At 40.1% G+C, this 27,943-nt stretch overlaps 1 protein-coding gene and 1 long non-coding RNA gene across 5 annotated transcripts in view; one reads left to right on the top strand and one right to left on the bottom strand.

Moving 5' to 3' along the window:
• lzts1 (leucine zipper, putative tumor suppressor 1) lies at positions 1–24,620 on the bottom strand. 4 transcript variants are annotated; one of them, XM_077714907.1, is made up of 9 exons: positions 12,960–13,109; positions 10,871–11,105; positions 10,656–10,772; positions 7,276–7,438; positions 6,823–7,190; positions 5,771–5,824; positions 5,563–5,694; positions 4,839–5,033; positions 1–2,701 (listed from the first exon to the last, which is right to left on the bottom strand). In XM_077714907.1, the coding sequence occupies exons 1-9, from the start codon at positions 12,968–12,970 to the stop codon at positions 2,249–2,251; spliced, it is 1,728 nt and encodes a 575-aa protein (XP_077571033.1). In that variant the 5' UTR covers positions 12,971–13,109; the 3' UTR covers positions 1–2,248. The 4 variants fall into 4 exon arrangements, with proteins under 4 accessions (XP_077571033.1, XP_077571030.1, XP_077571032.1 ...); XM_077714904.1 differs by having other exon boundaries at positions 7–2,701; positions 5,771–5,938; XM_077714906.1 differs by lacking the exon at positions 12,960–13,109 and adding an exon at positions 24,376–24,620 and having other exon boundaries at positions 8–2,701; positions 5,771–5,938.
• LOC144195340 (uncharacterized) overlaps positions 20,103–27,943 on the top strand; it is a 27,023-nt gene continuing 19,182 nt past the window's right edge. The window contains exon 1 of the long non-coding RNA XR_013326078.1: positions 20,103–20,430. This is a non-coding gene — a long non-coding RNA (uncharacterized LOC144195340). The remainder of the gene's footprint in view (positions 20,431–27,943) is intronic.

Here is a 27,943-nt window from a genome sequence, read left to right as displayed (position 1 = left end):
GAATGTACAATGGTGGTTAAAAGTCACATGCCTCAATGAGTTTTTCACAAATTTTTAAAAATGAGCATGCTGATGGAGTTCATAATTAATAGTGGGCAGCCCAAGGAATGACTGTTTAGCACGTCGGCCTCACTTTTCTAGGGTTCTGGGTTCTAATCCAGGTTGGTCCACCTCTGCAAAGTTTGGATGTTCTCTGGTCTCCTCCCACATTCCAAAAACATGCATGGTAGGCTGATTGGACACTCTAAATTGCCTCTAGGTATGAGTGTGAATGGTTGTTTGTCTTCTTGTGCCCTGCGATTGGCTGGGCACCATTCAGGGTCTCTGGCCCGGAGTCAGCTAGAATAGGTTTCAGCAACCCTTGCGACCCTAATGAGGATAATGCAGTTCAGAAAATAAATAAATAATTAATATTAAAAAATTGACTTGAAATGGATTGGTTTGCATTTTTTGTATTATCACAAACTAGTTGTAATGAATAAAAAATGGTGTCAATAAAACCGAAACTGTAGGTAGAAAAATATTTCAGACATACCCTGGATAAAAAATACAATGTAAACGAACCAATTTGGAATGAGATTATGTGTTATTTCAATGAACTCGTGATTTGAATTTCACCATTACAAAGCATGAAAATAAAATATTTATTACAAAATGAGGTGACTCAACATTTTGTCAGAACAAACAGATTTGGTATTTCTTTCTTTCCGTAACATGAACTTTTAAACAAGCCATTGTCAATGACAGAAGGATCCAACAAAGCTTTGGTAAACACAATATGCCAGATTGTCAGTGGCCTGCTGTGAGAAATTTGGTTTGTTTTGTCTTACCATTAATATGAGATCCCTTTTGACCAATATCTCAAGTAAGCTCAGAAAACATTCTATGATCTTATTCAAACTTATAGCTTAGCTCATCCAGATTGAAACGGAATAGCTCTTTTGTCGTCTGAACAGTTACAAAGCACAGATTTTTTTGCAAGATGGGTTGAAACCACATAAGAGAAAGTTTCATATCTGACAAGAGATTTCTCAGTCTGAATGGCACCGATGAGTTTGAAATGTTCATGGCGTCACTTTACGCTGGATGACGCCTGCGTTGGCAAGACAACCTGTCAAATGGCTAAAAATGAGGCCCTGTGTGAATAATCCCATAACCGATTTGGGCACCTGCTGAAAATATTGCGAACAGACAGCCTTAAAACAAGATTTGAGGAGGAATCCAATTGGAATCAGATCAATCAGCAGTCTGAACGCAGACTAAAATATGCAAAAGCATATTAAATGCAGTCGTTATCAAATTGTACAACGTAGTGAGTAACATGACGGGGGGATTTTTCTCCCTCCATAAATGATCCAAATGGAATCCTTCCAAATAAGTTGAACAAAGTTGAATGTATAGGAAAGGATGAAGAGAATGAAGATGCAGGGAGAGATAGCACTTTTTCAATTTCTTCTCCACTACATCTCGAGAATTTATTTCTTTTTACTCTCACTGGTACCCATTAATCAATTCCTTACTCCCACACTAACGTGCGCTTTCAGACAGAATTTTATCGAAAATCTCTCTAAATTTGCATTATAGTACATACTATACTATTCTGATGTTCCATGCCTAGAAATCAACTTATATAATAGAGTTTAATGGGATAAATTGAATAAAATTGAGGTTGGATTGGTTAACATTGAGGAAAAAAATTCAGGAGAGTCTTAAGAAAATAAAGTATGCTCAAAATGCATTTAAATTAAAAAAACATGTGATATAATTAAATTGAATCACAGGGATTTTTTTGTTTCAAGTAGAGTCACTAAGTCCTTTTTGTACGGATATATTTAGCTCATCGGCTGCCTATGATGGTCATAGGACATTCAATCTATTTTGACTGGAAAGGTTGGCAGCAATTATTTTCTATCCCAGTCAAAATGGATTGGACATTTATCACAGAGAATGGCAGTGAACATTGCTAACTGTGCTTTCCTGTCTTGATAGTTCTCAATTTCTATGATGAAAAATCCTGTACAGTACAAAAACGACTATCAAAAAACCTAACCTTGAATAAATTACCCTTAATAAATTAACAATTATACTAAACAAAAGAAAAAAATCACAACTTTTGTTTCCTTTAACTAAATGACACAATAGCTCAAATCTTCTATTTGGAATGCCCATAGCTAAAATAACACTAATTAGCATTGGCCATGACCTCAAGTGTCTGTAGTGAGGGGCATTTGTATTAATCGGGAAATCATCATATTTCAGTGGCGATGACATCATCGTAGGTCTTTAACCTTGAGGTGTATTTGAGTTCCAAGCCCAGGTCTGCCCGGGCCTCCAGCTCAGCTGTCAACTCCTTCATAAGTCGTTCCAAGTCCTGGTTCTTCTTGTGCACTTGCAGGTAGTTAATTTGGAGTTGCTTCTGGTACTTGATGACCTTGTCCTTCTCCTTGTTCCACGTGCATCTCTCCTGATCAAAGTTTAAGGTTAGGCTGGCCTGAGCTGCCTTCTCCTCGCAGAGTTTCTGCTGTAGTCTCTCCACCTCTATATGGAGGAGCTCTGTGGATGTTTGTTTGTCGTATTCCTCCTTTGTTGATCCGCAAGGTTCAAGTTGAGATGTGCCTTCCATGTGTTTGGCCAGTTTGCCCACTTTTTCTCGGAGTAGGTTGGCTTCATTCATCTTGCGTTGGAGTTCATTTTGGCACACCTAAATTGGGGCAAAGGGAGAAAATCACACTGGTAGTAAATGATCTTATATATGGTCTTAATGCCAACAAAGATGATAAACATCTCATTCATTTGACGGTTTGAGGCAGCATTTGAATGGATTCCGTATTCTATTGCAGTAGACGTATTTTAGAATGTTGTAATCCATCATTTACTTTTGAATAGACACATAGTCTCTCATTTTCTGAACCACTTTGTCCTCATTAGGATCGTGGGAGGTGCTTGAGCCAATCCCAGGCCCAGGGAGAACATGAAAACTCCACAAAGATGGACATGACCTGGATTTCAACCCAGGACGCCAGAGCTGTGAGGCTGATGCACTAACCTCTCGCACCACTGGTCCGCCCTGACACAAGGCACATTTTTAAAAAACAAAATTATTAATTTTTTTTATAGTTTTTAAAAAAATAATCAAATGCCTCATTAAACAATACATGGTTGTAGTATCCAAGATAGTCTTAAATAATCAGTCACTTTAAAGGTATTGCAAATAAGAGGGAAAAAAACTACAAACTACTTCATAACTTAAATAAAGAAGGACTTTAAGAGAACATACTTCCTTTCCCCAAAGCAGCAAACTTCAAATCATTTCCACATTTCTCACCTTTTCTCATTATATAATCTACCCTGCAAATTTTAATCAAATAAGCTAACCTGCTATCAAATTATGATAAACCACCCCAAAATGTAGTCACCGCTTCCATTTCATATTCCAAACATGTTGTAAGTTTGATTATAATTCCAATATTTTTCATTCTTACCTTATCTCAAACATAATTACAAAAATGTATATGGAACGGAATACATAACCTCCACCTTCCATAGATTTCACTTAATGGTGGCGGTCAAAATTTTATCTAAATGAGATGATTAAGGAAATTCTAAAAATCCATGCCCAAGGTTTATTGAGCACAATTCATAGAAAATGCAACCATATTGACATTCAACTATACATTAAAAACAAAAATACTTTGGTCTACAAGTGCAGATCACATTTTTTTTCCATTTGGCAGATCCGAGGTTAATCGGGCCCAAGGTGCCTTTTTGTCAGGCTGTCCTCTCTCTCTTTCATTGGGGCCATAATACAGTGCTTGACCCTCTGATTTGAACTTGTACAGTTACTTCCTTCTCTGACCCACCTTAAATTCCGTATTCTGTCTTGCTACAAGATAAAGACATACGAGTCTCAACTAGTTTTCCATTGAGTCATACACCTTTGCCAGATCGTGTACTGCACTTAAGTCATTGATTTTGACAATGGTCAGTCACAGCGATGCATAAATTATTTTTATTGTACAATTTCAAAGGTTATGCATCTGTGTGAGTCTTTGGTAATAATTTATTTTTTAATCCTTTTTTTACAGATTCTATCATTTAATGTGTAAAAATCTGTGATAGCAGGACTTTAAAAATCACCTCAAATGCCCCATTTTGTGTGCTTTCTAATTTTGTTAAAGTGCTCATGCCGGTGCATGTGGCACCGCAGTGATTTGAACAAAACGAAAGAAATTAGAAAGCAATTATTGTGATTCTGCTTGAAAATGCAAGAATTGAGAATGTCAAATAGTTCCTTTGCAAACGACTATGATAGAAAATACTAACTTTTATACTTCTGCTCAACAGAGTCAGGCCTGGTTAGTAATTTTATGGGTGGCATGTCCTCCCTGGGCTTGTGTGAGTTTTCTACGGGTACTCTAGTTTCCTCCCTTATTCCAAAAAGATGCAAGGTAGGCTGGTTGACCACTCTAAATTGCCCATAGGTATGAGTCTGAGCATGAATGGTTGTCCATCTCCTTGTGCCCTGGCATTGAGAGGTCACCAATTCATGCCCCCCACCTGGTCCCCATAGTTAGTTGGGATAGGCTCCCGCACCCCTTGGAAATCTTGCGAGGATAAGTGGTTCGGAAAATGAATGAATTAATATAAACCTGCTGGGAAATAGCAATTAAAAAGCACAGTCACGTGAATTTGCATTGTGACTTCAAGCGTACTTTTATGTTAACTGCAAACTGGGTATGATTACGAAGTAAACTGCTTTCCTCTAAAATTGCAATAAGAGTAAGTAGTGATTTTGTGTTTGATCCCGAGCGTGTAATAGGTTTGGGTAGAAACCTCACCTCTACTTGGATGGTGCGGGAGCGCAGTCTGTCGCCGTTGTCTTTGTTCTCCTTGGCCAACTTGTCTGCTTTTGCTGCGATTTCCTTCAGCTGTGCCCTGAGGCTGACTATTTCATTGAGTTTGTGGCTGACGTCCTCATGGCTGTCTCGTAGCTGTTGCTTCAGAAGAGAGATCTCCCCTGCTTTCTGGCACACCTACATCGTGACACAAAGATCACAGTATTCGATGTCTTCTAACCTACTGGGGCCTGTTCAAGCACGGTAGTAGTAAATGCTCCAATTTTAGAGACAAGAACATTTATTAAGCACTGCCTGCTGGTATATTGTAGCTTTTTATTCTTCATATTTGAATACGGAAGGATTTTACTGATGACTAAAAAACTCTGCTAATTATAATAATAATTATAATGTAAGACATGACTTCTCATTTTCCATTTGGAACAGTCTCTATTCACTAGGCAATAGGAAACAACTTAAACAATTTCATGCAAAAATAACATTCTTCACTATTGATATTTTGGCCCTGTTGAAATTATTTACTGGAATCAATGGGGTTAGACATTTCGTGCATTTTGTCAGTTGGGAGCAACCATTAGTCAAAATGGATTGGATGTCTAGTACCATTAATGGCACTGGAACATGATCATTCTTCATAATGAATAAATTTTTAGTTCACATGGACTGCAACAGGGTCCAGTATTGTGATGTCACAGTCGTCTCTCACCTCCCACTGAGTTTCCTCAAGTGTCGGCGCGAGTTGCGTACTCTCTGCTTCATAGGTCTTCAATTTTCGCTCCATGAGGTCCCTTTCTCGGCTGAGGTTGGCAAGGTCCTCCTTAAGCCTCGCGTTTTCCGCCTGCATAATATGAATCTTGTTTATCAAGAATGTGGCAATAGATTAGTCATCGGAGAAGGAGCTGCGATTTTCTGACCTGGAGTTGGCCGACCTGCAGTGTTTGCTGGGTACTCGTCGCCATCTGCGAGGCCTGTTGCAATGTTGCGGAGCATCGATGGTTAACCGCTTGCATTTCATTGGTACACTTCTTTTGCTGTTCTTCAAATAACTGGCAAGTTGCTGCTTTTTTTACTTCACAGCTCACCTGATGTTTCGTAAGGATGAAAATGGATGACTAAAGATGTCCTGATTGGATATATTTTTTACTTCACGTCTGATACCATTTATTTCAAGAGGTTTTGCCGATAGGGATCATATACCGATCTGATGCCAGAATTTTTCCTCCATTAAAAATGATGCCCAAAAATAATAGACCATACACTAATCCCTTAAATATCGCAGTTAATGTAGACCAGACATGGCCGCGATAATTAAAAAAAATCGCTTAGTAGGATCACCCCTATTATAACTACCTTTTTTTTCCTTTAGTGCTGAGTCCTAGTACCCAGCGGAAGACAGGAAGTTGCTTCCGCTTGAAAGTTTCAGCGTGGATTTTCAGATTTTTAAGAACTTTTCAGAAAACATTTTTTAAAGAATAGCAGAAAAAAATCACAAACAAGGGAATTGGCAATAATCGAGGGAAGAATGTATTCAAAGGGAGTCTTTTCTGGTTACACGATACTCTCTTACTGTCATTATTCTCTAAAGCGAAATTGTCCCACCTAGCTGAAATTTGTCTCGTGGTTTGATTACTTTGATAATGCAGTAGAAAAAGCTTACAAATGTCAATGGTGTTTAAAACAAACACTGGATCGGATTATATCTTGTGACAAAATCCAATTGTCCAAAAATCGCTATATGGAGCGCTAAAATGGATTATCGGATTGGGACGTGTTTTTCTAGGATTTCTCAAAAGTTAGCAGAATGGGAGACCAAGTTTTAACTTTAGGCCAGAAAGTGAAATAAATGTGAAGTGCTTGTTTGGATGAGACCCTTAAAATGTAGCTACAAACCCCATTTTGAGAGTTGAAATGCTGACTTAAGTTGCAAAGTGATTTGCTAGATATGGTGACATGACAGTCAAGTTACCTGGAACTCCTGCATTTCATTGTCTGTCTCTTGTAGTTTCTGTTCCAATGTTTCAATCAGTGTTTCATCTGTGGTCAGAGGGGTCCGACTCCCCCCCACAGTTTCAGAAAAACGTTTGGATCCATCTGAAGACATTGAGGAGCCACCTTCACCATGACTCTGTGATGACAGCACCCCAAGGCTCAAACCAGCCCTGTAGTTGCCATCTCGACTACCGTTGTACACCCATGGGCACAAATTGGATTCGGCTCCCTTGCAGGAGCAGTTGGGGTGATCATTGTGACTGAGAGGGCCGATGGAAGCACTTCCGTTGGTGCTCTGGGTGGGGAGGCTTGACATGGAATTGTGTCCGGAGTCCGACAGATTCCCTGAAAGGAAAGGTGAGGATGAATCATTTGAGGGCAACTTGGCATTTGACCCCAATGATTGTATTTTTCAAGTTTAGATATAGACCAAGGGGGGTGTCTGGCTTGTGAAGAATGTCTGGACTCTTTGGGTTGTTGAGCTGGCTGAGGATGTTGTCCAGGCTGTTGCGTGGTGCCTTTGTGGAGGGCTCACTCTTAGGAATTAAAGGCTTATATGCAGTGGATCGGACCAGTGACTTCTCAGCAGTGGTCTAGAAGAGTGAAATGACACGCTGTCAGAATTGCCCTCGCCGCTTTGTGCCCCTCACCCCCATCAATACTCACTAACTCCCTTTAGCTGACAGCCATACCAAAAGCAACTCATTCTATGCCTCGCTGAGTCGAGGATGTGTCACACTGAAAATCTTTGGCATTATGACAACTAAATTTAAAGTTGCTATAAAATGTTGACTATTGGTGTCATTGTGGTTAACGAATATTCTTATTCATGCTTTGGGATGTCTTGATGTTGAGCAAAGAACAGCCATTTTGGCTGAATGAAGTCTTATGCTTTTGGCACACCTTTTTGCTCATTGTAAGTAATCTGATGCTTGCATGCAAATGTTTAACAATGTGCCCCTAAAAAAATGGGGTGCTTTGAGCCTTCTGGCTCAGAATGTTTTATCATGCCACCGGGTAAGAACCTTTTATAAAACAAAATACAATCATACTTCTACTGACGAATGCCTCTAGGTATGAAATTTTCAAGTTACGAAACCTTTTGAGATGCAAATGAGTGTCTCCAGATACGAAAAAAGATCCAAGTTACCGAAACTTCAATACATTTCCTATATCCAGTATTTTAGTTAGAAATTTTCTCAGATCCACCTCGTCTTGCTTGACAATTTCCCTACAATAACCCTCCAAGTTTCTTTGACTGCTGTTGTGTGATTAAACTTATGCTTTGAAGAAGCTGTGGCCGAGTGCCTTTGCCGTACTCACAGTCAACTCTTCATGTTTCAAGATTGTCTTATGTTTTTTTTCACCGCCATTTGTGGTTGTGGGTTTTTTTACGGTACATGCATGTACGTACACCTACCTATTTATTGTACAGTGATACTTTGACATACGAGTGTCCCAACATACAAGAAATTTGAGATATGAGGAAAATTATGAGGACATTTTTGCCTTGACATATGAGACAAATTTGAGATACGAGCATACAAGATAGAATTGCTCTGTCTTTCTCGCCGCATCTCCCTCGCGTAAAAAGATATCCACGAGCACCAGGCTGCACAGGTTGCAATTTTTACTGGAGATTGGATGAGAAGCCCGACAAATCTACATAGACTTGAAAGCAAAATAACCATCTGAAAAAGACACCAGCGCAACCCTTCAAAACGAGATGTGGCTGGTTCGATAATTTAAAAAAAAGCTCGGTCCTGGAGCACATTATACTCGTATCTCAAGGTATTGCAGTATTTACCAATATAAAACTTGAATGATGTATATCTTGAATGCTAAATTTTCTAAAGTTGTACCATTGATTACCTCCTGTTCTTTTTCTGTCCTTCTCCTTTAATCTGTAATGCACACCACCCACCCATAATATGCAGCCACGGGGAAGATGAATAGCCGTTTACTGTGTAGTTAATAACATGGGATGCTTCTAAGCTCGGCATTTCTTCTCACCAATTACTTGACTGGGATATGGGGTGCCTTTTTGGTTTACTAAAATATAAATCTCCCTGTTCTATTTGGTGTTTGCTGCCTCCTGTGCCATCTACTTTGCGCCTTGAGGCACATAGAGCATTTAAAGAAGGTCATTTCACCTCATTATTCAAGGTATTCTCAAATCACTTTCCTGAGTAGATCAAGGTATTTGTAGGTCATTCATTTGGAAAGGGGTAATTATGAAGCCAGAGAGGTTCACAAGTGCCTATGAAAAATTGTTGCTACCTGCTGAGAGACTTCTATCCTAACGTAGAGGGAAGGTTTTTTTTTAGAGTGCACTGTGAAGTCTGACTTATTAATGAAGCATAATGGTCTAATGGGACGTCACATCCATAGGCAAGGCTACTTTCTGTCAATCAAGCAACACAACTAAAGCCAAGTCCATTCATATAAGGTAAAAGTCAGCTCAATTTTCTTGTCTGTAATTCATTTTCCGTTGCATTTATCCCCACAAAGGTCGTACGTAGTGCTGGAGTCTATTCCAGATAACTATGGGAACCTGGCGGGTACACACTGAATTGGTGGGACGGTCACAAGGAGACAGAAACCCATTCACTTTCACACTCATGACTAGCTGTTACAATTCGTAGAAGAAGGAGCAACACCTCAATGCCGCTGGAAATTCGGAGCTGGACTAAAGTGCCAGGAGAAGAAGCAACGCTTCAGACCAACCATTCCATCATGGGATGAGATAGAAGAGCTGTCGGCGCTTACCAGGCCGGAAATGGAGTTGAGGGCTTCTACTCTGCTACTGTTGTCTTCAGCTCCAGACTACGGAGGAACTGTGCGGATAAGCTTGGAAGAGTTACTCTGCATATTCTCTACTTCGGTCACAGTCTGCAGAGGTTCCCTATCTTGTGGAAGACTTCCTATGTTTGGGTCCAGTCTTATCCAAATTCACAACGTTTTTTTCTTTAGTCTGTATCCGTTTTTGCTACCGCAAGCAAGATGGCGCCGTTCAAGTGTCAGCCGGTAGCGGTAGATCCGTCCACTCTTGCTTGTTTTGTATTTTTGCTGCTTTCGTGTCTAAATGATTTAATTTGGTGATTCTTAATGATCCCATTTACTTTGCTTTGTTTTGTACTTTGTGCTTTTGCTTTGTTGTTCTGCAGCCTTTGCGAATGTACTGTCTGACTTGTAACTGTGTGTAACTATGCCTTTCCTATATTTGCATTCTCACTCTCTTGCTACTGCCACAATGAAATTTCCCAAATATGGGATGAATAAAGTTATCCAATCCCATCCAATCCAATTCAGAGTGTTCAATAATCGGACATAGGCTTTGTCGTCATCTTCAACAACAAAAGCCTAATTCCCATCATACCCAGAACTGCGTATGACAAAATTGGTAAATTTTGAATTTTTCATATTTATTTTAAATATATTACCCAGAGAAAACCCACGCAAGCACAGAGAAGACATGCAAACTCCACACATAAAGGTTGGAACCCACAGTAGATTGAACCTTTGATTTCAGAACTGTGAGGCTGATGCGCAAACTACTAGTCCAACTGTATCCATACTGCACCAAATGATTGTTTGTAATTCATAATCCTTTACTTTTTATGTTCTAATAGGTCAGTCCTGGTGTGATGACAGGCATAACCTGGAGCAGCATAGCGAGTCAATCATGCCACCACATCCCAGACCAAATGGATTGTAAGTCTATCACCAACAGTTGCAGCTAATGAGCTAATGCTTATAAAGCCACGGTAAACCCAACACTATTGTAACTGAACAAAATACTACTCTTACCCCATCAGTCCCAGATATGAGAAACTGTTTCGGCCTCTCATTAGGTTTCACCTCCACGCTGATGTTGTCTTCCATTGATCCTCCTCTGTGATATGTTGCTGTTGGTTTATGGCTTACCTGTGGTGTAATACAGCTTTCACTCCACAAGCACATTCATTTTGGTATTATCTAACAATATTGTGTATTTATAATGGTATGTTCAGACGTAAACCCACCTTAATATAAAAAAAGTCCTCACTTCGTCCTGACGGAGAATGCGAGAGGCCTTTGGAGGGATGAACAGGGGAGAGGGAAGCCTGAGTGAAGCTGCACTTCAGCAAGCCATCAAGGCTGCAACCTCCATTGCGCCTAGGCTGATTTGTTCTGTTTTTCAGTCTCAACTCTGACGCCTTGCAGTGTTTACTGTTGAGTTGGTCACTGGCAACGAGGCTGCTGACGCTCCCCATGTCCCTGCAGGCAAGTTAAGGAATGATTCAACTCATGACCTCCAGAGGACATTATCTGGAACATAGCGCTTTAAAGTTAAGTCAAAAACCACCAACCCACCACCACCACCACCACCCCCCTTCCCCTTATAAAATTCATGCCAGTTCTGCCGTTAAAGCGATTTTAACTGTTGTTTACTTAACTTCATTCCTTCCCGTTCAGCGAAGAGGCGACATATGGTGCAGGTGTGCTTTCATTTGCAAAATAAACATAGTGGAATGAAAAAAAGCTCATCTTGGCAGCGTGCCTGACTTTGTATGTCTAGATTTATGGCCAAACCGTCAGATTGGACTCAAAAGGCCTTTGTACTCAGATTTTTGTTCTGACCACTTGCAAATGTTTAATTAATATTAGCATTCATTTTACTGGAAAAATATGCTTCTCTTCCCAGTGTTTACTTCTCATTTGTCATTTGCTAGGAATAATTCCACAGGTTCCATCTCTGTTCTCCAGCCACAGTGAAAGACAATGAGGCACACAGATGTTGTGTGACATGATTTGGAGAGTGGTGGCGATCAGGCTCAGGGGCAAGCGGGCCCTAACCAGCTGGTCCCTAGCCCCTCACCACTTTATAATGACCACGCCAACAAAGGCTCAACCTAAAGTGTATTTAATCACTTTGCTTTGACTTAAGGGTCGTTTAGGATTACTGGATGTAACTATGACCCATGTCCAATCATGTGGCTATTATCATCCTGCTCTTGTGAATTTAAATTCATTCGTCACTAGTATGCATACAATTTATTTAAATTGGAAAAGTTGGCAATGAATCAAGAGGGCATCTATTGCAGTCAATGGCAGCAGGAATTTGTGTTTGATACAAATTAAGTTTGATTACATTTATTTCAACGTATAGTATGTATTTTTATCAAATTGACATTAATTAACTTTAATTAACATTGAATGTTCATTCATTCAGTTTCTGAACCGCTTATCCTCACAAGGGTCGCGGGGGGTGCTGGATTCTCTCACAGCTAACTACGGTCCCCAGGCGGGGGACACCCTGAATCGGTGGCCAGCCATTACAGGGCACAAGGAACAGGCAACCATTCAAGCTTACTCTCGTACCAAGGGACAATTTATAGTGTTCAAACAGCCTTCTTTGAATGTTTTGATATGTGGGAGGAAACCAGAGTACCTGGTGAAAACCCACACAAGCCCACAGAGAACATGCAAACTTCACAGACTGAGGACCGACCCACGATCAAACCCTTGAACCCAGAACTGTGAGGTCGACACGCTAACCGCTTGGTTGCCAGGCCACAAATTGAACATAACCTCATTAATAATGGGAAAAAAGTTGATATATTTTGGGCAAAGTAAGGTGTGGTTTTCTAAAAACGAATAGATTATGTTAAATAACCACTGATGTAAACACATTTAATTACTGCCAGTTGTCACAGTTCATATGTATTGGACATCTATTGACGTCAATGGCACTGAAGCTTGTACTAATGTTGTGACCTGCCAATGACATTTGATTGTGCTGTAGACAAAATCATGAATAGCATTGTATTCGATGATCTTTTTTCATTATCAGAAAAGCAATAAGCAGAAGGCACATTGCAATCGAATGGCACGATGAAGAAAATAATGGGAAGATACAACAACTGGCATTGAAATTGTTACACTGAAAGAAAACAATGGTGTGATTGTTATAGATTATCCTAAATTTCATCACGTAATCCATGAAAACAAGCCGGTACGCAGAAACAATTATCTAAAAAAGCATTGCCAAAACCATGTTACTACCATTGTTCATCCATCTTTCAGTATCACCCTCCCAGCACCCCCATAGAAAATGAAATAGCATTTTACCTCCTAAGCATCCATTTCTAAGCCAGCCTCTCTAGAGTGACCATCCAGTCCTGCACTTGTAGACCCAAACCTCACTGCCATGTACACGTATTATGCTCTCGAACACTAAAGTGCTACTGGGCCAAGTGGATCTGCTAGTGTGCAGTTGAGGGGTTGGGTCAGCTTTGCATTATAACTGACATGTAAATGGGAATTTGGTGTGTTTGCTTTGGGACCTCCCTCTTTTCACCCCCCCCCCCCCCCCCCCCAGCAACCCCATGGGAGTAAGTGTACAACATGCGCACTCTCAGAATGGACGTGTGCCGCACAAGTGATTAACTGAAGGCCCTAACAAAAGATCCCACCGTGGATCCGCCTCCCCACTGTCACCCCAGACACCTCCTGCTCCCGCATGAACCTTGGATGAGATCAGCGACCCTTCTTGGTTTATCCCACCGATCATTCTCTGCCCTGCACCCACACCGAGCAAACAAGCCTTTGCTTCTTTGTGTCTTGAAGTGTGCCGCTCTTTGTGTTGGACTCCAGTTGACGTATTTTCCCCAAACGGCCCCCGTATTTGAGTGTTAAATAAAGGACTCTACCTCACAATAGAGAAGGGCTTGAAGAGCTTCACTTTCACTGTGATTTACCACCTCATTGCCTCATAGTATTCAACCGTTGAGGATATCTGAGGTGTTCACAAAAATAAATAAAAATAATAATTGAAGATATACTGTATTTGATTGTCCATGAAGGGTGCAGACAAATCAATTGTAAATCCAACAAGTCCTAGATGTTGTCATTGGGCTTATATTTTCTGCTTAATGTGAATAAAATAGACATGTTTGCAACACATCTGCTGAATTGTTGTCATTGTTACACAAAATAAAATCAGTGATGAGAACATTTTTGTGACATCGTCTTATAAGAAAAGTTGCCTTTTATTTCACACTAATTCTGTTAGTTTTTCGCTTGACCATTGTCACATTGCAGTATCTCATTTAAAAAATAAAGTTAACCAAGTTTGAAATTCCCTCGACTATTCAAACTCTTTCTTACTACTTCTAAAGTCTAGTTATCACAATAGTACAAGAAAATGTTAAGTAAACTGGTTTCATGTAAAATAAATAGCACATCGATCTCACAGTTCTGAGGCCGAGGGCTCAATCACCACTAATTTAGGGTGACCCGCCTGGTGCCCGTAGTTAACTGGGATAGGCTCCAGCACCGCCGTTGCCTTTGTGAGGATAAGCGGTTAAGAAAAATAATTCATACTTCCATACCAATCATAGTAGCAAAAGCTATGTTTATCAAATTCCAAGTCATTTTCAGCCCTCCCAGTCCAAATGGATTGGGCGCTCATTGCTTACTCTCCCATTTCAAATGAATTTGATGTCCATCCCTATTCATGAACAGTCGGCCAAAAAGGGCTGATAGAAACATGTGTTCCTCCATTATATGCACGAAAGTGTTTGCGCTTCGTTTTCACATTTAGAGAAGGCGTTTTAGCTTTTGATCCACCGCTGACCCGCCTGACACAAAGGAAGGCTTGGTCACAATGCACCCCCTACCCCCAGCATAACCAATCGTTTTTAGCACAGCCAGTGGAAGGCAGCATTTTGCTACTATGTTGTTAGATTTATACCTGCCTCTCTTCCACAAAAAGCATGAAACCTTTCACTGTACCTTCACTATGCCAGATGGCACCGCTTTAATTCTCAATGTCTGTATGTTAATTTTGAACAGATGCATGTATAATCTATCTGGTTCACGCGGTCTGTTTTTTTAGGTCACTCTCGGCCGCCATATTGTTCTTTGGGTCGGGTGGGCTTAAGCTTAGAAACTTATTGTGGCTGCTGCACTTTTACTGAATTGTGATTTTATTAATGCTACAAAAGTATGGGTTTGTTTTTCTTATTTATTTGCCTTAATCTCATGGAGTATAAAATATAATAGATATTGAATATTAACAAACCTGAAATCAAGGAGAGTAGTATTTAACTGGAGGAAATCATTTTAACTACAATTATTCGTTTTGCATACTGCTTATACTCACTATGTTCAGGAGGTTGGGGGGGAGGGGGGGTGTCCTTGCCTATCCCAGCCCAAAATAAGCAGCAGGTGGGGGACACCCTGAATTGTTAGTTAGTCAATTGCAGGGGACACCCTGAATTGTTGGTTAGTCAATTGCAGGGGACAATGAAACAGACAACAAGTCATACCCTCATACCTGGGGTTAAACCAGCCTACCGGGCATGTTTTGGGGATGTGGAAGGAAACTGGAGTACCTAGAGAAAACCCATGCATGCCCAGAGAGAACATGCAAACTCCACACAGGAAGGTAAGAGCCCACAGGGGTTTGAATCCTTGGTCTCAGACCTGTGAGACAGACGTCCCAACCACTCGAACATCGTGCATGGTTTCCTCCCATATACCAAAAACATGCAGAGTAGGTTGGTTGAACTCTTTAAATTGCCCCTAGCTATGAGTGTGAGCGTGAATGGTTGTCTGTCTTCTCGTGCCCTACGACTGGCATAGACTGCAGAAGCAACCGTGAACCTTTGAGGATGAGAAATTTTGTGTTGGTGGTGTAGTGGTTACCATAGCTACTTGTGAAGCAGAAGTCTCAGGTTCAAATCCCAGTTAATGCATGTTGACATTAACTGGGAAAACACACTTTGTGGAGTAGCACCACCAATTTTGTTATACGCAGCTCTGTATGATGACAATAAATGCTTTTGATTTGAATCTGAATGAATGTCCCTTTATCTGGTTTAAAATTTTTAAAAAAATCAAGTATTCCATTTATTTTGAAAGGGAAAATAGCACAGAATTGCTTGCAACATCAATATTTTAAAAAATGGGAACTACGTGTATTACAAATATTGCGTTTGTTATTGTTAGATAGAAAGATGAAAGCCAGATCTGACACGTGGCTGAAAGGGCAGAATGGAGCGGAGGTTATGAAATAGGCTTCAGATGTCTGTCTGAGTTGTCTCAAAATTTGAGTGTGTTTATAATATGAAGAGAAGAGGTGATTAAATTTTGTGTCACTGCAGTCCAAGGTCACATAGGTCAGAAAATGAATTTCACATTACCCCATATTATGGTTAAAGGGTTTGTAATATGAATAGAAGAGGTGAATAAATTTTGGGCTAATGAGGTTAAAGGTCAGAGAATGAATTTCACAATACCTTATTATATAATTAAAGAGAGTGCCAACTCTACTTAGTATATAGTAAGCAATGATTTGAATGTGGTTGCTTTGGCAGAAGTTTGGCTATCCTCCAAGTACGTAGTCTTTTAGTTTGGGTTTTTAAACTGCAAGAGAAAGTTCTCATTCCATAGGTGGACAGTACAACTGTTTCAACTTTTCATACATGCACATGGATTTATCCAGTTTATTTAAAATGATGCAAAAATGTGGATATACTGCTGCGAGTAATTTATTTAACACATTGGATAACCGGAATCAATCTGTGTTTCATGCAAAGTAACTGATGATGACTCCCGTGTAATGAAGCGGCCACTTCCCCTTATCATAGCCATGACACGGGGGAAATTAAACTCACAAATTAAAGCAGGAGTAAGAGGAAGAAGGAGGGGGATGGGGGCAAGTCCCAATGATAGGTTGAATTATTGAGAAGTAATACTCCATCACTTTCTCTGTCATCCACTGTGGCCTGTCAGACACAGCCGGTATACGGATGACTAATGTGACCTCCAGTGGAAAATCAAACGGGAATGAAGTGTACGGTACAGCAAGCTATCAATCTTTCACTCTCACTGCTAACACTGACCACGCACGGTCGTGCACTCACAATGACACCAAATAACGTCTAATTGACTAATCCTTTTAGCGCATTGTAAAAGGAGATTGAGCATGAATGGGCGCTTCTGTGCTGGAGAGCAGAATAGCAGAGAGTCATTACGGGCCCCACAGCTTGGACTGAAAGAGGAAGACGTGAGCCGGGTGCCTATGAGGCAGCATGATAGCGCAAAAGTGTAAAACTGCATAATCAACTGATGACTGCTACATTGTTCTGGACACATTTCTTGTCTATGGAAGGATTTTTAGAAGCACGGGATGTGTGTTCTATTTTAATCAAATGCTTATCACATCATCTGTGCTCATTGTTGGCCTCCTCTTTGATAGTGGCCCAGCTTTTCATGACGTACCCCCTCTGGTGAAATGAGATTGCCTTCAGATGACACATTAAAATGAGACAGCAGGTCAACCAAACAATCAGGCGCCTCAAATATTAACCGATAAGGAAGTCGACTGGGTTTGTGTGGCTGGTTAAATACTAATAAGGCACTCTATGCATTTGCATAGGATGAACAGCTGGGAATATTGAGAGGTAAATGTGTCTTTAATGGCTCATAAGAGTGTTTTTAGCACTAAACTGATGCTCAATGTGACAATAAAACCATTGAAATTTCTATTTGCTGCATTGACTCATGACAATTACCATGAAATTTGTCATTACAGTTTTTATTGTGCTTTTTCACATACTGTCACTGTTGGGGTGGAAAATAACCAATATGGTCGATTTCACATTTTCATATTTACGGTGCATCCTGAAAACACATTATTTTACATTGCTTTAATGTTTCTACATTTTTATTGTTAGCATAAATTGAATTTAATTACTTGATTAAAAATTCTACACACGAAAATCCATACAATGTGATTTTTTGGGGGAGGGGTAATTTATCAAAAATAACTCATTTATACGAGAAGATTTATTCTCGGCGGCCCACTTGGGCGAGCTGTTAGCGCGTCGGCCTCACAGCTCTGGGGTCCTGGATTCAAATCCAGGTCATGTCCATCTGTGGGGAGTTTGTTCTTCCGGTCCTGCGTGGGTTTCCTCCGGGTACTCCGGTTTCCTCCCACATTCCAAAATCATGCATGGTAGGGTGATTGGACACTCTAAATTGCCCCTAGGTATGGGTGTAAGTGTCAATGATTGTCCGTCTCCTTGTGCTCTGTGATTGGCAGGCCACTGATTCAGGGTGTCCCCTGTATATTAAAAAGGATTGTCTTAAAGCACAAATCTAGGGTAGAATATAGAAAAAACTACTGCTTTAAAGTTTACAGTGAGCACAGTGGCTTCCAGCACCAGTTTGTAACTAAAGCAACTTTTCCTGGTTGGCTGTCTTAACTGATCATTTGAGGAAAAGGATATTAGTCAGGGAGATGACCAAAAAAAAAAAACTTGATGGTCACAGTGCTGGTGGTCCTCTTTGGAAAGAACCTTGACAATCTTCTCTTAAGCACTCCACCAATCAAGCCTGTATGGCCAGATAAAAACTACTCCTTAGTTGGAAAGAAAACATGGCCACCTATCTGGAGTTTGCCAAAAAGCAAATGCAATAAAACCCAGTCTAATGAATACAAGGTTGAACTTTTTGGTGTAAATTCCAGGCATTGTTAATGGAGGGAACCACACACTGCTTAGCACCGGGTCTATAGCATCCCTGCAGTGAAGCTTGGTAGAGGAAACATCATGCTATGGGGATGTAGACTGATGTTTACTGAGTAAAAACCATCTACAGAGTGCTCTTGACCTCACGCACACATTAGGGCGTTGAATCATTTTTCAAGGAGAAAACGAGCTGGAGCCAAGATCTTTACAGAGTGGTTCAGAACTACACTATCAATGTCTTGGAGTGGGCCAAAAAGAGTGCAGATTTGAATTCAATTGAATATCTTTAGAAAGATTTAGGGTGGCTGTACACAGAGTTCTTCAAATGAGATGGAGCTTGAATTACTGCCAAGAACAATTGGTGAAAATGCCGAAAGGTGTGCTATACTTTAGGCAACATGTTGAAAAAGATTTCAGGCTGTTATAGCTGGCAAATATGAATCAATGGAATAATAAGAAAAAAAATGTGAATATTTATGTATACATTGGATTACTTTCACATTTTTAATAAAGTTACAAAAAATGAAAAAGTAACTTATTCCACATGTTCATACTGAAGAATGTAATTGTTACACAAGTGATTAATATAATTAATAATGAGCTTGTATCATGGTAAAAGTTGGAAATGTGGAATATTTCCTGGATACACTGCATACGCAATAAAGCAGGGGTGCCTAACTCCAGTCCTCGAGGGCACCTACCCAGTCTGTTTTCCATGTCTCCCACCACCCAACACAACTGAATCAAATCAGGATCAGTCAAGCTTCTGGCTTGCTGATAAGTTGATCATTTGATTCACATCTGGCATTGGAGGGAAATATGGAAACTTGACTGAATTGGAGCCCTCAAGGACCAGAGTTGAGCACCTCTGCTATAAAATCCTAATAGTAGTTATGGTATGTGAAACTTTCATCGTAGGTGAATGTCCACTGTGAGAGATAATCTAAAAGGAAAAATCCAGAAATCACAATGTGTGTGGTTTTTCACCAGGTTAGCCACATACTGCAGGAGGGGAGTCTAGCTGATAGCCAGGTGTTCAAATACTTATTTGCAGCTGCATCACACAAATAAATTGTTGGGAAAAAAACCCTACATTCGATTTCTGGATTATCTCTCTCTCAGTAGACATGCACCTATGATGACATTTGCAGACCCCTCCATGATTTCTCATTGGGAGAACTTGCAATATAGCAAGGGGGTTCAAATACTGATAATTCTAATATTGAACTGACTGTAAAGCCTTTTGATATAAAGATTATAAATTGATGGTCGGCCCGGTGAAGCGAGTGGTTAGCGCGTCGGCCTCAAAGCTCTGGGGTCCTGGGTTCAAATCCAGATCACATACCACCTGTGTGGAGTTTGCATGTTCTCCCTAGGCCTGCGTGGGTTTCCTCCAGGTACTCCGGTTTCCTCCCACATTCCAAAACCATGCATGGTAGGCTGATTGGACACTCTAAATTGCCCCTAGGTATGGGCCCAGAGAAAGTTGGGATTGGCTCCAGCACCCCCCGCAACCCTAATGAGGATAAAGCGAAAATGAGATATCTTTCCACTTACCAAAGTCAGCTAAAAAACAGGTGGAGAAAATCGCTTGTTAACTAAGATAATAAAAATGCGCAATGCACATATAAATGTTAAAATATAAAGAGCGCAGATAACACCGAGTTGAAAATTCCCATACATTTACTGACCTTACCTCCGCCAAGCATTTAAATGATGGTCGCCCATCCTCTTCGCGACTCCATAAACGGAAGTGCCGGCAAGAAAAAAACGTAAAATAGGTCTCGATGGGAGTGTTACAACTCTTTTAGCATGAAACGAGAGTCACTTTGGGTTTTTATTCATGTATTTTGTTTTTATTGTGCTATTCAGTTGTGCCTTATAAGTGAACAAGTACTCGGGCTCTGTTATCCAGTGAGCTAAACTCGGAAAAGAATGATGCCAACCAAGTCCGTGTGTTTTTCTGCCTTGAGTGAGCCGTTAGTAACATCAAAGCCTTGCAGAATGAAATAATGAAAAATGGAAACGAAATCCGCAACGTCCTCAAACAAATGGACGGAAAGGTAAATCTGCGATTTAAAAAAAACTGCTATTATAGCAATAGCACCATGCAAAAGATCAGTTTCAGTCGGCGTCCACGGCGTACAAAATAATACCATAACTCGCCTTTGAGTTTGCAATCAAGCTGTAAACAACAGGAAATGTAAAACAAGGTACGTACGGGTGTTGTAGAATTTAATCAAGCATCAAAAGTCGTGTCGGGCCCAAGGACACTGGCCTTGAAAGCTTGTGATCAGCAAAAGTTGGAGCATTAAATTAAAATTGCTGTGTTGTGACGTGTTTTGGCGAGGAAGATATCACGTGACCTATGACACTTGAAGCTTCATTTTAAAATCAATATGGGTATATAGGGTATATAGGCTATATAGGCTCCAGCACCCCCAGGAAAACGTTTTCTACAGTTTGGCATATCATCCACATGCGTACTGTGTATTAAAAACAAAGGTTTTAAAAATTATTGGCAAAGTTAAAATGTGTGATTTCAACATTTGAAGATGTGATCATGTACATTAGGGGTGGTGAATACGTGGCTCTCTAGCCACATGGGGCTTCTGCTCCCCAAAAAATGCAGCTCTTTGCTTCTTATCATATTTTGTTTATACTGTGGTTCTTTGCCTTGTTTCATGTTTCTATTGTTTTTATTCTCCCCTAAAACACTCAAATTCATCAGGTTCCATTAAAAACAAATCATAAATTATATTTTTAAAAATGCGGCCTGACGGTTCAGTGATCAGAGCGACGGCCTCACAGCTCTGGGGTCCTGGGCTCAAATCCAGGTCACGGCCCACCTTTGTGGAGTTTGCATGTCTTCCCCGGGCCTGCGTGCGTTTTCTCTTGGTTCTCTGGTTTGCTCCCACATTCCAAAAACATTCATGGTAGGCTGATTGGACACTCTAGATTCCCCCCAGGGTTGAGTGTGAGCGTGAATGATTTCCGTCTCCTTTTGTCCTGCGACCGGCTGGCCACCGCGGTGTTCAGGGTCGCCCCCGCTTCTGGCCCGAAAGTCAGCTGGGATAGGCTCCAGCACCCCTCCGCGATCCTAAAGGTGGACCGACCTGGATTTGAACCCTGTGAGGCCGACACGCTAACCACTCATCCACCGGGCCGGCCAAGAAGAGTAAACGTCCAAATTATTTAAATTGGAAGAATAACAAGTGAATTCTCGGAGGATGTGACGAATGAACGAATCACTGTCAATGTTAGCCAATGAGTTAAATTTGTTCCCCGTACATATAGGGCACAGAAAACACTTCATAAATACAGTTCCAAAATCCCTCAGAATTTTGGTTGTTTGATATGGTTTTACAAACTAATTTCATAAATACTACGTGGAAATGTACTGAGAAAGCCAACCATTCATACTGTATCTGAAAGCTGTTGCTTAGAGCAATACTTTCAGTTCTGCTACATTCATTTTCTTCCCAAAAGCCATAGTCACCATACTCAACTGGAGTTCAGCATCTAATCAAGACTAATCTAGTATATTGTACTTGCACTAAAACTCCATAGGCTGCTAAGCACTTGAGTCACTTTTTGTACTTACTTATTTAGTTGACAATATGTGAACCGCTTCATCCTCATTAGGGTCACAAGGGGTGCTAGAGCCTATCCCAGCAGAGGCGGACACCCTGAATCGGTGACCAGCCGATCGATTGCAGGGCACAAGGAGACAGACAAACATACACACCCACACCCATACCAAGGGGCAATTTAGACTGTCCAATCAGCCTACCATGCATGTTTTTGGCATGTGGGAGGAAACCGGGGTACCCGCAGGAAACCCACGCAGGCCCGCGAGAACATGCAAACTCCACACCGGTGAACATTATCTGGATTTGAACCCAGGACCCCAGAGCTGACTACTAGTTTATTTTTTTATTGATCATTCGTAATTTTTGTTTATTGATTATTTATGTGTAGTCCCTGGTGAAGCTTTAAATCTTTTTATACTTGTATAATAACAATAAAATAATACAATTCAATTCATTTTTTGTCCACCGTAAAAGTAACAGGTCGCTGTTTTTAATCTCAGAGGGTTTCATTTTTAATGGTTCACTGTGACCAAATATAAAAATAGTAAACAGTTGGCTAAATTTACAAAAGAATGTGAGTTGTATTGCACTTTTGGTAGTTTTAATGAGTATAGCATGTCATTTTGTAATTCATTGAGCTAAAGTTGACCGTTCTTGTATTGAATCTTATTAACTGGTGTAGCTAATTTTTTGACCAGATTTTTTACAAACGGAGTTTTGTTGAGTTCTTCTTAAGTCATTTGCCACATTAAATAAAATATTCAGCCTCAAGGCTTTTATCACAGAGTAAAAACAGCAAAATGTTTTTTGTTTTTCCCCAAGATGTGGATTTTTTTTCATGACTTTTAATATTATTACCCATCTCTTATCCTTTTTAAACTACCATTCATGGCTTGTTTAATGCAGGCTGTCTTGCATGATTTTCCCTTTGAGGCACAAATTATATGTGGAAAAAAATAAATACAAAATCAGCATGTAGTACACACATTTGTGCATGATGCAAACAGCGAGTCAGCCAGTCTTTTTGAAGCATTATATGTGCATAGCAAGGTAGAAAAGAATGAGGCCTTTCCTGGCACTGGGGCCCATTGACCCTGCAAGCTGAACACCGTGTGATAAGGTTGTCGTTCTGGAGCATAACCATCCTCCCACCTCTTAATCTGCTCACTCTTCATGTGTGTGCGTGTTGTAATGTGGGAGGCAGAGAACGAACAATGAGCTCACTTTTCGTGGAGGTCAAGATTTTCCATTTAAATTTTCTTTTTCACTTTCAGGCAATACATGCGCACAACTCCATAATATAACCCATTTGACCTTGTACCGCTTGGTAGTCTACTACAAAGGGAAAGGCCATGATGTATGGCTGGAATGTCTGTGTTTAGGGCTAGTTTGTAAGGATGAAAATCACAGAATGGAGTGACACTGAATGTCACTGACTCATGGGCTTCACTCACGAGGGAGATGCTCTATTTGGGACAGTTATTTTAAGATGAGTGTGCTTCAGTAGGTTGCAACAGCACCATTGGTACATCCTACATTTAGAGACAAAGCCGGATTCAAAAGTCTGTTAAAGTACAGTGTACAGAATGATTATCAGGTTTAATTTGAGCGCTCCCAATTTCTTAAACTCACCACTTGGTAGTGAGGGGATAGTCGTCCAGTCAATTTGAATGGAAAGCCTATCTTTGTGAGAAAAATTACAAGCAAAGAAGTTATTTTTAAAACTTTTCAGTCAACTTAAAAATGGTCAGTAATAGGGCCTTATGTCATAATTTCTGTGACAGTACAATAAAAAATATTTTTCCAACAAGATGGTACCAGCCAACAACATCTGCCAGAATTCTATTTTGATTGGATTTAAAGACAGTAGGTCAGTTAACTATGAAATTTTGTGCGCTTTTAACTTTCAGTTCCATTGGCAATGATATTCACAACATGTTCTTTATATACTGCTGCGGATTTGTGCAGAACCTCCAAAAAGCTGTCAAACAACCAATGCTCAGTGAACTCAATGCACAGCAATGTTGTGCATGTTTGGACATGCAAGTTAACCCTGGAACACCCCAACAACATGTTTGTTTTCACATAAACTGCTGTTTCAATCCATGCTGTTTGACCAGTAAAAGACAAAAACAAAAGAACAACAAAAACAAATTCCCAGTGTATCCCATATTCCGGCTTGAAATTATACATAAATATTGTTTGGAACTTAAAATGATTGGGATACCCTCAGGTCACTACTGCAACACCCTCATGTTTAAAACAGGTTTGTTCAGTAACGGTACATCCCGATGGACAAAAGCTGTCCTTTATTTAACTAACACACTATGGTAGATAAGGTATGCTAAAGTTAAAAGTTGCCTTATCAAACACTGTAACTTGGACATGTAATATTAGTGGAGAATAAAAACTTACCTTTTTTTCAGTCATGGGCAGTTCTTCCCCAAAACAACGTTTTGGATGACGGTTGCTAAAGATGATGAAGATTTTGGTGTGTTTTCTAGTGCCCCTCTCACCTCCTGTCAACAGCAAACTATGGTTTATCAGCCCATCCAGTGAACACTAACATTCCTCCATAAAGTCGCTTTAGTTCTCTCTGCCCGCCCCTTCTTTACAGTGTGTCTTTGTAGCCTCCCCCCTGAATTCCCATCTCACTCCGCTCCGTCACTCATCATCCAAACACAGCTCGACTAAATCCTCCTCCAGCAGAGCCTTCGCCTTCTCTTCTGGTCTCTTTCCACGTGGGGCTTTTTAGGCACACACCTAACCAGCCCAACTGGAAATTTAGTCGACAACTAAAAAAGGCTCAGGAATTGAAAATATCGTAATTGGACTGGTTGTACTGCATAAAACATGTCAGCATGTACGGCAAAAAAAAAAACAACAACTTGGAATTGAAAAGCTCTGTAAGCATAGCCTTTTAGATGTGGATATATCTGTGATATGTATCCAATTCCTCCTCAAATCTTTTTTCAAGACCAAACTAAATTCTTTAGTGCATTCATGTAATATGAATAATGAAATTATATATGAATAATACATCCTAAACAAAATACCAATTCCTGAGATGTATATTCCTACAGGGAAGTAGGAATGTTAAAGGGACACAAGATGATCCATTGCATGGAGCTCCTTTGACTTTCCCATTGTAACATTTGTGGGCATTTGCATCCAATTAGCCCTATTTAAATGGCTTAGGAGAAGTCACCAGCTGTAGTCACTCATAATCACTCACAAGAAGTTAAAAGGCCATACCATGAAGCAAATTTCACTGACACAACTTTCTGAGTCACAAAATTTCTAATTCGTTTTACAGTATGTATATTTTAGACCCATCAGATTTGATAACCTTTTCTGTTCACCCATAATAAAGTCATAAAAGAACCAAACTTCATGAATGTTTTTTGTGACAAAGAAGTATCTGTTCCAATTACTCTATCAGAGAAAAATCTGAGTTGTAGAAATAACTGGAAACTCGAGAGAGCCTTGACATTATATTCTTCACAAATGTATGTACACTTTTGACCACAATTATGTTTCCTTTTAACCTCTTTGAAGTTAGACTTTAGAATTCTTTATGTTTGCACGCCTGGATGTTTTCTGAACCTGGCTGCTTTGGATTCACTGGCTTTTGATGTCCATTCTGTCCTCCATAATTCCACACCAGAAAATGTAATTAGTCAAAACAACATGGTTTTATGCTCCTGCATTGCAAGCTATATCCTCATATCCAAAATGGCAACGCAATACAGTGAATCAATGGAGCTTTCATATTTTTAAAAATTTAGTTTTAAGCTTATCGATGGAAAACAATCAGTCTTTTACTGCTATAATTAGCTTGGTTTGCTTGTTGGTAGTACAAATTTATATGTAAAGGACTTACCTTGCCATGAAGTAAATTACAAATCTATTCAATCCCTTTAAGCTTGATTTATTTAATGTCTGTATGCACAAGTTGAAAAAAGTAAACCATTTCCCAGCATTATAATGATTGTGTAATAGTATCAGAATTGTCAGACTTTTCTTCCTTTCAATCAGGAACTATTTAGAATGAGCAGGATGTAGTAGTTCTTTGTGACATTTGTGTGCGATTGACAATAATAAGGTAGGACGAGATTGGCTGTGCCACGGTGTTTACTTACGAAGCTCATGGGAATGAATTGCATTGGAATATCTTGGGCGGAAAATGATTTGAAACGTGACTACTACATCCTCTTTTTTCTTTGTGTGCCCATCATTTGCCTGCGTGCCTGCATTTCTGTCTTGTTTATGTCACCTCTTTTGAACTGTCTATCCTCTTCAGCGGTCTTCCCTCCTCGATTCCCACTGCTAATCTTTCTTCGTAAAACGCTGCACACAGACTCTTGCATTGCAATTAGAAGTATCAAAGTTTGACTGCTGTCACGCCGTGAATATCAAGTTTGGAATTAGTCATATTTTCTGCCTGAAAAGTTTTTCGTTTTGCTCTTGGTGGGTCTTTGCTGTCTTGGCACGTTCGGAGTAATTGTTGCAGACTTACTTCTATAATTGAGCTCTGCCAATTTGCCTTTAAAATTACACACAGCGTTTTTTTTTTCTATTCTTGGTAGGCTTGGGCTTTAAAATTTGCTGTCAGGAATATAATGACAGTAAAGTAAGAATGTATACTAATTGACTATAGCATCTGATTCATCTTGATGGGGGGCAACCATGGGTTCTGGAGGTCTCACTTTTTCCAAAATGTTTGAAAATGAGGGAGAGAAATGTAGTTTTTGCTTTAATATGGTTTCGGTAGGAGGACAAACAAGACACAAACATTCCTAATGTTTTCCAATGCTGTAAGAAGCAGTAGATACATTTTTAAAGTTCAACAAATTTGACACAATGTTTCTATCAGCAGGCTAAGATTCTAGGCAGGTTGCTGTTGTAAACAAACCGGCAACTGTGTGATGGGCCATGTAACCCAAGGGGAAAAGAGTAAATAATTGAGGAAAACTGAGAATTCAATGTTTCTTGAAACACATCTTTTAAAACCATTGCCAAAGTTCACTTTGTAGCAAAAACTTATCAAATAGCAAAAAGAGTCATGTGGAAAGACATTTTTGGGTAAGGCATACGAAATTTGCAGCTGCGTACCCAGTTGGAAAAGAGTGCAAAACTGCAATTGCACTACTTCTGGGGAAATTAGAGGAGCGCAACAAGGATTTTAGAAGTGAATTTCATCTCCAAACTCCACCTCTATTATTCACAGATGGTGAAAAGATATGTTATGCGTGTTCCATCTTGTTGTTTTGTCGAATACTCAAAATGAAAATAACATAAAAAATTGGAAATCTTCATTGCATTTATTTAATTTCATCAAAACAATGAAACATAATTCATTAATACTGTAATGCAATTTAACCTGAAGCGGCATCATTCAACTCTTGTCACGTCACGCTTTATTCTGTACAGAATGCACTGCAGGGAAAATAAACATTAAATCATGAATGCTCATGATGTATTTGTAGCCAACTTAGTCATTTTGACAGTGGGCTAATGTATATCGATACAGCATGTCTCCTTTCTGAACCGCTTTATCCTCACTAGGGCCTCGTGGGGAGCTGAAGCCTATCCCACCTGACTTTGGGCCAGTGGCAGGGGACACCCTCAATTGGTGGTCAGCCAATCTTAGGGCACAAGGAGACAAACAATCATTCATGCTCACACTCATACCTAGGGTCAATTTAGAGTGTCCAGTCAGCCATGTCTTTGGAATGTGGGAGGAAACTGGAGTACCCGGAGGAAACCCACGCAGGCCCGGGTAAAACATGCAAACTCCACACAGGTGGACCGACTTGGATTTGAACCCAGGTCCTCACTGTGAGGCCGACACGCCAACCACATTTCCCACCGGGCCTCCTCGATAGAGCATGTGTTACCTTCATTATAAGGCTTTTCAATATTTTGCGGGTTCAAACATATCTGTTTTTTTTTTTCATCCAATATAGCTCTTTAAACATTT

Source organism: Stigmatopora nigra, chromosome 4, assembly GCF_051989575.1.
Source record: "Stigmatopora nigra isolate UIUO_SnigA chromosome 4, RoL_Snig_1.1, whole genome shotgun sequence".
In the NCBI taxonomy this organism is placed as follows: domain Eukaryota; kingdom Metazoa; phylum Chordata; class Actinopteri; order Syngnathiformes; family Syngnathidae; genus Stigmatopora; species Stigmatopora nigra.
The sequence above is the reverse complement of the archived record's forward strand: the minus strand, read 5'-3'. Positions and strand labels throughout refer to the sequence as shown.